Source organism: Diaphorina citri, unplaced genomic scaffold, assembly GCF_000475195.1.
Source record: "Diaphorina citri unplaced genomic scaffold, Diaci psyllid genome assembly version 1.1 scaffold49, whole genome shotgun sequence".
Lineage (NCBI taxonomy): Eukaryota > Metazoa > Arthropoda > Insecta > Hemiptera > Psyllidae > Diaphorina > Diaphorina citri.
The window spans coordinates 361,900-371,479 of record NW_007377486.1 but is presented as its reverse complement, the minus strand read 5'-3'; the positions used below and the strand labels follow the sequence as shown (position 1 = coordinate 371,479).

Sequence of the window (9,580 nt, the reverse complement as noted above, 5' to 3'; positions counted from 1 at the left end):
AACAGTATAATCAAAATCCAATGGTATGCTTTTAACCCATAATAACCCCGCGTTGCATTAGCGCACAAAAAAGTCACAAAACTCAAAATGCTCAAAATTGAAAGATAATACATTTGTTCAACACCTGACTTCTCTGCATCAAGGATTAACACTGTCCTTACCAATCAATTCAATTCAGTTCATCACGACCTTGTTACTGAATCACGATGATGATTACCTACTTGATTATTATTAGGTTTGTTTGATTGAATTGCTCAAGTATCCCGTATTACGAATCTAATAGCGCTCATCATCTGATCTGAATCATCTGTTGCGTTATTGTGCAGATGATATTATGATGATTTGAAGCAAGTGATACCCTATGGTCCCTGTACCGTACGTCTTGTCTTCTTCAGACGTCAGACCCCATTTCCTACCAAACCTATTCGATGAGAAATGTAGAATAGAAATAAGAAATGGTTATTATTTATAGATTTTTAATATTTGGGTTTATTTCTTATACTATTGAGCCTATTGGAAAAGTTCAGTAGTTCGGTCTGTTGATGTTGATGTAGCATGGAAGTATTCCGTTTGTTGATAGGTGGTGTAGGGTTCGGACAAGGACATGGTCCTGGCTTGGGGTAGAGACGCCCTGGGGAGGCCTGGGTATCTTGAGACCTGGGGAAGTCCCGACGTACACTGGACGGGGGACAGGTGGTGTCTAGTGGATACCGCCGACAGGTTGATCCTAATCTATCCCGCTGATCACCACTAGATACATGGTTGTTGTATCTTGCAGTAGTGATCTCTGAAGTCCCGACGTACACTGGACGGGGGACAGGTGGTGTCTAGTGGATACCGCCGACAGGTTGATCCTAATCTATCCCGCTGATCACCATTAGATGCATGGTTGTTGTATCTTGCAGTAGTAATCTCCTTCCTAATGTCTTCAATATTCCGATGAAATGCTTCATTCTCCTCCTGCTCCTCATGCAACTTTCTCATGAGGAATTCTACCTTTTCACTCAGCCCGGTGATTTCTTCCTGATATCTTTGGTTACTCAGACACACCTCATGCATTTCAGTTTTAGTTTGTCGCAAGACATCTTCCAGGTTGGCGGAATGACACCTTTCCTTGTTCAGTTGATCTTGTATAGTCGCAATGATTCCTTTTCTATCATGGAGCTCATCTTCTATCTTGGTTTTACAATTCTCAGACACTGCCAGTTGATGACGTAAAGCTTCTTTCTGCATGAGTAATTGCTGTAGAGATTCCTGACATCGGGTAAGTTCTTCACTCTGATGATACTTCTCCTCCCGTGCACATTGCAGTTGTCCTTCTAGTTGTGACGTCAGACAGGACAACTCCTGGAGTTTCCCTTCCAAGGATTTGATCACACATTCCTTGTCTTGAATACAAGCTTCCAAGCGCATGATTTCCTTCTCCGCTTCAGTCAACTGTTGTCTGCAACGCTTCAGATCAGTGTCCAGGATTTGATTGCTGTTCTCGAGAGCAGCAGTTTCCTGACTGATGAATTTCAAATGTTTAAGCAGATCTACTCGTTCCTTCTCCTTTCTGTTTAGCATATCATCCATTTGTTTTACATCGCAGCAATATTGCTGCACCTGACGCTTCAACTCTTCAACATCTGTGTTGGTAGCATCGAGTAATCGTTTGGAATGTAGCGCCTCCTGTGTGGCTTGATAGAGATCCATCTGCAGACGTTTGTTCTCACACAAAGCATTGTTTCGTTCTACTTCAAGATCTCGGATCTCTGCCCTCAGATGCTCCATGTACCTAGCTGAGTTCTAACTGGTAGAATTTAATAAAGGCAACGAGGGATTTTGATGAGACAAACTCACATACGTAGATCAGAAAATAAGAGAGCGATAAATGATTGGCTGGAATTTCATCTAAAAACCTAAGCTTGGACATAAGAACAACAGGAACAGACACATTAGTTGAAGCCAACTTGAATGTGTAGGTAGTGAACAAATGGACTGACACTTTGTTATGAATTTGATCAGTAGAAAAAGATTAACAAGTAAAAAATAAAGAAACCTAATACTTAATATTTCACCTGTAGTAAGTACCTACTAAAATTAATTTTATGAATGAAATAATCAAGGATGAGTTCCCAAGTAGAAAATTCATAGTAAAATTAGACATGTAGGTAAGTAAGTATACCTAATACCTGTAGCTATCTCAACTTGACTGACAGACAATACTAGCACTTCACTTGGAGTGCCAAATATTATGACTAACATTATTACTACCAACCCGACTTAACTAATGTGCGACATAACTGTAGTTACCGTAAGGGAGAGTAGGTGGACAATGTGCATAAATAGTCATAGACGTAGAGAGAACTGACCAATGAAATAAAGCTAGTGATTGATGTAGCCTGAATATTGAATTATCAAAGTACAGGGTCAAGTGTCCTCTGCTAGGCCTTGTGGTAGGTGCTAGATTGTTACTTGATATTTCATGTGTAGGTGCTAGACTAGGAACTTGCTATTTTATGTCTAAATTATCTTCTAAACAACAATAATGGTGCTCATTTATACTGATCGGACTGAAAAGTCCTGACGTAGCTAGTGATTGATGTAGCCTGAATATTGAATTATCAAAGTACAGGGTCAAGTGTCCTCTGCTACGCCTTGTGGTAGGTGCTAGATTGTTACTTGGTATTTCATGTGTAGGTGCTAGCTAGACTAGGAACTTGCTATTTCATGTCTAAATTATCTTCTAAACAACAATAATGGTGCTCATTTATACTGATCAAATAGGACTGAAAAGTCACTTTACTTTACTACAACAGTACCAAGGTATGTACCTACCATTGCACCTAGACTAATATTATATTGGTTACTGTTGGAGTTTTCTTCTGTACATGTGTCTTATGTCTGTTTGGTTTTGTGATAAGGTGAGGCTCATAATAAAAGTCACACGGGAAGAATATGTCTCATATTCTCCCTCGCTTCCATAGGTAGTGTTATGCTCCTTCCATAGGTAGTCCAGTTACTGTTGGAGTTTTCTTCTGTACATGTGTCTTATGTCTGTTTGGTTTTGTGATAAGGTGAGGCTCATAATAAAAGTCACACGGGATTCACGGGAAGAATATGTCTCATGTTCTCCCTCGCTTCTATAGGTAGGATCACAATACTGCCATTATTATGAAACGATTCCTAAGTTGTAGCTCTTCAAGATTTATTCTTATCACTTGATTCCCTCACACTAAGTAATCTGATATGTGATATGACGTAGTCATCGTAGTCAATACCTACTTCATGATTATGACGTATACAAATCAAGTGGGTAAGTAAAGTACCTATTTTATCGATAAACATAGCTTTTCAAATTCTTGGTCGTAACAAAAGGCAGCGGGAAAGTCATTTTCAATTATCATCACAACACAGCACCTTCACACTTGTATTTGAAACCAATCTAAACGAGTGATTAGAATCATAAATATGGAATTCTATTACCCCACGTAAACTATTCTATTCTATTACTATCTGTATCTGTAGGATCAAATTACCAGGTAACTCTGAGCACAATAGATCACTAAGTTTAGTGTTGAGTAATTCAATACTTTCAATGTCCTCTGATGAATGCACCACAATATACTGAAGTACCTACTGAGATTCAATACTTTCAATGTCCTCTGATGAATGCACCACAATATACTGAAGTACCTACTGATAGCATATGTTGATATACCTCCCTGAGCCAAATACTTTCAATGTCCTCTGATGAATGCACCACAATATACTGAAGTACCTACTGATAGCATATGTTGATATACCTCCCTGAGCCCTACGTACGCTGATAGCATATGTTGATATACCTCCCTGAGCCCTACATACGTACGTACTACGTATATTATTACTGGAAGAAATGCTGGAGATTCCACATGATGACAAAGGAATTTATCAGTCCTTTGAACCCTATCGAGTGAAAGAAATGCTGGAGATTCCACATGATGGCAAAGGAATTTATCAGTCCTTTGAACCCTATAGACCTACTTCGTTCCAAAACTTGAAGACCTCTTCCCTTCTAGTATGAACCAGGTACCTAAGGTAAGAGTTGCCATTAGAAGAACTTGATAATTTGCGGACAACACGTCTGCAAAGGTACAGTCATAGAGATTTTAGGCTAAAATTAAACTAGGCTGATTTTAGGCATGAATCCTGATTAACAAATAGTCTCTTGTGAACAGTCAACAGACTAATAAGAAGACCAAAATAATGTAGGTAGTCAATATGACAATTTTCATCAAAAGACAACAGCACTACACATTTATATCCACTTTATAGTACAATATAAGCACATCATATGTAGGTAGGAACTTAAATACTAAAAGAGAAAAGAAAGAGACCAAATTAGAGAATCGATTAAAGACCTGTGGAAAACGAAAAAGGTAGGTAATCATTATTATTTTAAGGCTCAGAAAAAGGGTTCGTCTTTCAGAAAGGGTACAAAGACCCATAATTAAACGCTGAGAGAACCCACAACAAAATAGCTCTGGTTGACGCATACAATACAAGGTAGGAACTTAAATACTAAAAGAGAAAAGAAAGAGACCAAATTAGAGAATCGATTAAAGACCTGTGGAAAACGAAAAAGGTAGGTAGGTAATCATTATTATTTTAAGGCTCAGAAAAAGGGTTCGTCTTTCAGAAAGGGTACAGAGACCCATAAAAAAACGCTGAGAGAACCCACAACAAAATAGCTCTGGTTGACGCATACAATAGGTATAGGTACAATAGAAAGAATAGACTACACAACACAGAACGATGATAATGTATGAGATAATAGAAAGATAGGATAAAACTAGTCATGAACAATACAAAATAGTAATTTGTGTTTCTATTTCATTTACCTATGTGTGGAAAACGAAAAAGGTAGGTAATCATTATTATTTTAAGGCTCAGAAAAAGGGTTCGTCTTTCAGAAAGGGTACAAAGACCCATAAAAAAACGCTGAGAGAACCCACAACAAAATAGCTCTGGTTGACGCATACAATACAATAGAAAGAATAGACTACACAACACAGAACGATGATAATGTATGAGATAATAGAAAGATAGGATAAAACTAGTCATGAACAATACAAAATAGTAATTTGTGTTTCTATTTCATTTACCCATGCTCTCTCTCTCTACAAAGTCCCTGACCTTTTCCCTTGGTAGAACTGGTTTTCTGGGCCTCTGTTAGTAGTGGTGCACCAGCCTACCTGCCTTTCTAATATCCAGACACCTTGTATTTGAAACCAATCTAAACGAGTGATTAGAATCATAAATATGGAATTCTATTACCCCACGTAAACTATTCTATTCTATTAGTGACGTAGCTAGTGATTGATGTAGCCTGAATATTGAATTATCAAAGTACAGGGTCAAGTGTCCTCTGCTACGCCTTGTGGTAGGTGTTAGATTGTTACTTGGTATTTCATGTGTAGGTGCTAGACTAGGAACTTGCTATTTTATGTCTAAATTATCTTCTAAACAACAATAATGGTGCTCATTTATACTGATCGAATAGGACTGAAAAGTCCCTCTACTTTACTACAACAGTACCAAGGTACATAATATGTACCTACCATTGCACCTAGACTAATATTATATTGGTTACTGTTGGAGTTTTCTTCTGTACATGTGTCTTATAGTCTTATGTCTGTTTGGTTTTGTGATAAGGTGAGGCTCATAATAAAAGTCACACGGGAAGAATATGTCTCATATTCTCCCTCGCTTCCATAGGTAGGATCACAATGCTGCCATTATTATGAAACGATTCCTAAGTTGTAGCTCTTCAAGATTTATCCTTATCACTTGATTCCCTCACACTAAGTAATCTGATATGTGATATGACGTAGTCAATACTTACTTCATGATTATGACGTATACAAATCAAGTGGGTAAGTACCTATTTTATTAAAGAAAATGTAGAGATAACAGATACCTAAATAGATGGACCATTCATCAGGTACGTCACAAAATAATAACGAAATTTCATTGACAAAAGATAAGAGACATAGATATGTACAATCAATCAGAATGACAATAATACAAGATGAGTCACGCGTAGAAATTGCTGATAAAAGTGATTAAATGTTTTCACCGTTATCTGCTAAATGATTCGCTGCTATTATTTCCTGTAAAGTACATTGCTTACGTCTAGTATTCAACACTCCATGCTGATTTGACATCATTGAGATTGTGATTAGTGTCAATACCAATATCAGAGTCCTATTAGTATGTAGTAGGTATAGGTAAAGAACCAGTTTGAGGAGCTAAGAGCTGGTTTGATATTCAAGAAAAGGCAAGCTAGCTACAACGCTGAGCCGATCAGGCTTACTCCTTATGGTTTGATATTCAAGAAAAGGCAAGCTAGCTACAACGCTGAGCCGATCAGGCTTACTCCTTAAGAAACTTAGGTAGCACTAAAATATGCTCACCACTCACCCTCAGACCATCTGAGTGTTTGATATTCAAGAAAAGGCAAGCTAGCTACAACGCTGAGCCGATCAGGCTTACTCCTTAAGAAACTTAGGTAGCACTAAAATATGCCCACATTGCCCACCACTCACCCTCAGACCGTCTGAGTGTGAGTATCTCAGACGCGACTACGCAAGAAGGTCTGACAACTATTCTCGAGCTTTTTCGGCCACACCCCTTAGGTACTAGGTCTGTCAGACCGTCTGAGTGTGAGCGGCGGTCATTTCAGTACTTACCTACTCATGTGTCGGTAAAAAAAAAGCTCTTACTTACCTGATGAAAGTTCCTGGCTGTGAAACCTTACGTCCGAAATGTCACGAATTTAATGTGAATTCTATTTTAATCCAGGGGACACAAGTAACAGCTACACAACTCAACTACAAATTTATCAATCAACAGGTAGGTACACATTTACACAAAGGTTCCACAAAAACAAGTAGGTATACGTAAACGATAAATATAGGTAGGTACCTTAATAAATGATTAGGTATGTACAAAGATGTATTGGAAATTATCAACACAGCACAACTAAAATAGACCTATTTTTGCTTCAATGTTTGAGACTTGCTTGGAACTGAACTTTCAAACTCTCAAATGTCAATGTTGTGCACTGCGCTTTACTTGGTATGATTAAAGCAAAGCGCTTTTTCTCACTAAAAAATTGTCTACAATCACCTTTTTACCGATTAAGTTTCTACATCTCTGACGCTGACCCCTCACCCACAGAAGTAGAACGAACCAATGAACAGTATAATCAAAATCCAATGGTATGCTTTTAACCCATAATAACCCCGCGTTGCATTAGCGCACAAAAAAAGTCACAAAACTCAAAATGCTCAAAATTGAAAGATAATACATTTGTTCAACACCTGACTTCTCTGCATCAAGGATTAACACTGTCCTTACCAATCAATTCAATTCAGTTCATCACGACCTTGTTACTGAATCACGATGATGATTACCTACTTGATTATTATTAGGTTTGTTTGATTGAATTGCTCAAGTATCCCGTATTACGAATCTAATAGCGCTCATCATCTGATCTGAATCATCTGTTGCGTTATTGTGCAGATGATATTATGATGATTTGAAGCAAGTGATACCCTATGGTCCCTGTACCGTACGTCTTGTCTTCTTCAGACGTCAGACCCCATTTCCTACCAAACCTATTCGATGAGAAATGTAGATTGTATTTGTAGCGCTGAAGAGGAACACCTGGTGTATTGATAGTTCTGAAGAGGTACACCTGTTGTATTTGTAGTTCTGAAGAGGATCTCCTGTTGTATTTGCTGTCCTGAAGAGGAACAAATGTTGTATTGATAGTTCTGAAGAGGAACACCTGTTGTATTTGCTGTCCTGAAGAGGATCACCTGTTGTATTTGTACTTGGTTCTGAAGAGGTAAAAATCTGCACAAGACAGGACATTCACATATTCTCCAGGCTGAACTTGACCATAGGCTTAACACAAAGTTTAGGTGAAAGTTAATGCCCAAGTATAGGTTGTAACGTGGGTTTTATGTACAAATGTACTGAAGTAAACCTATTTAGTAAGTACTACTAAAGTACTTGATAGTTCTGAAGAGGATCACCTGTTGTATTTGCTGTCCTGAAGAGGATCACCTGTTGTATTTGTACTTGGTTCTGAAGAGGTAAAAGTATGCACCAGACAGGACATTCACATATTCTCCAGGCTGAACTTGACCATAGGCTTAACACAAAGTTTAGGTGAAAGTTAATGCCTAAGTATAGGTTAACCCACGTTACAATTGTAACGTGGGTTTTATGTACAAATGTACTGAAGTAAACCTATTTAGTAAGTACCTACTACTAAAGTACTTACATACATTTTGGAAAAAGATGTTTATTGAAATCGCAGCGAAAAGGAGAGGGATGAGCCTATGACCTTAGCGTTTGAAGGACTCCCTCTGTCTTTCACATGGTCACAAGCCAAAATTTACTATGCTATGGCATCAGTCACAATCACAATGTCACAAACCTTACCAATGAGTAAGGGAAGTATTTATTTGTTCTTCACGGCAGACAGCTGGTATGAAGTCGGTATTCAGGTGTGTGTAATGATATTCACACCAATTCACAATAGAAGCACAGGTAACACAGGTTGGTAATTAAACAAGCAGCACCAGCACCCATACCAGCACGCTTTGTTTATATTCAGAGTCAATTACACGCCCTCATCTTTCACATGGTCACAAGCCAAAATTTACTATGCTATGGCATCAGTCACAATGTCACAAACCTTACCAATGAGTAAGGGAAGTATTTGTTTGTTCTTCACGGCAGACAGCTGGTATGAAGTTGGTATTCAGGTGTGTGTGTGTGTAATGATATTCACACCAATTCACAATAGAAACACAGGTTGGTAATTAACCAAGCAGTACCAGCAGTCAGCACCCATACCAGCACGCTTTGTTTATATTCAGAGTCAATTACACGCCCTCGTCTACAAACCTTACCAATGAGTAAGGGAAGTATTTATTTGTTCTTCACGGCAGACAGCTGGTATGAAGTCGGTATTCAGGTGTGTGTAATGTGTAATGATATTCACAATAGAAGTGTATTTATTTGTTCTTCACGGCAGACAGCTGGTATGAAGTCGGTATTCAGGTGTGTGTAATGATATTCACACCAATTCACAATAGAAGAACAGGTTGGTAATTAACCAAGCAGTACCAGCAGTCAGCACCCATCATACCAGCACGCTTTGTTTATATTCAGAGTCAATTACACGCCCTCGTCCCTATCTATCATTCTCATTAGAGAAATCTTTTGTTTACTTGTTTCTTCTTTGTTTATACACCATAGACAAGAAGTCTTCCTGGTGAAGATTTGTCACTTGATATTTCTCGAGAAGTGCTCACGAGAGAAGATAAACCGAAGACAGTTGAGCTAGCTATCTGGCTGAGGGACCCGGGTATTATCAGCCCTAGTAAACACCACGCTCAATGGTGCTTAACTTCAGTGCTCTATCGGGAAGTTCCCATAGAAACTCCGACCCCCTGGGTTTACAATGTCAGGTTGAAATACACATTTGTTAATACTGAAAATAAAAGTGCTGAATATTGGTAACATGGTGCTCACG

At 38.4% G+C, this 9,580-nt stretch overlaps 1 protein-coding gene across 2 annotated transcripts; it reads right to left on the bottom strand.

The window, feature by feature from the left end:
- Positions 1-465: 465 nt before the first annotated feature.
- Positions 466-1,845, bottom strand: LOC113469953 (kinesin-like protein KIN-7O). 2 transcript variants are annotated; one of them, XM_026828036.1, is made up of 2 exons: positions 824-1,845; positions 466-696 (listed from the first exon to the last, which is right to left on the bottom strand). In XM_026828036.1, the coding sequence occupies exons 1-2, from the start codon at positions 1,771-1,773 to the stop codon at positions 477-479; spliced, it is 1,170 nt and encodes a 389-aa protein (XP_026683837.1). In that variant the 5' UTR covers positions 1,774-1,845; the 3' UTR covers positions 466-476. The 2 variants fall into 2 exon arrangements, with proteins under 2 accessions (XP_026683837.1, XP_026683833.1); XM_026828032.1 differs by having other exon boundaries at positions 466-785; positions 913-1,845.
- Positions 1,846-9,580: the final 7,735 nt, after the last annotated feature.

Excerpts from the sequence above, each read along its gene's own strand:
- LOC113469953 (XM_026828036.1), bottom strand. The coding sequence starts at position 1,773 with ATGGAGCATCTGAGGGCAGAGATCCGAGATCTTGAAGTAGAACGAAAC. Across the intron at positions 697-823 it reads CGGCGGTATCCACTAGACAC|CACCTGTCCCCCGTCCAGTG; the intron begins CACCTGTCCCCC and ends TCCACTAGACAC.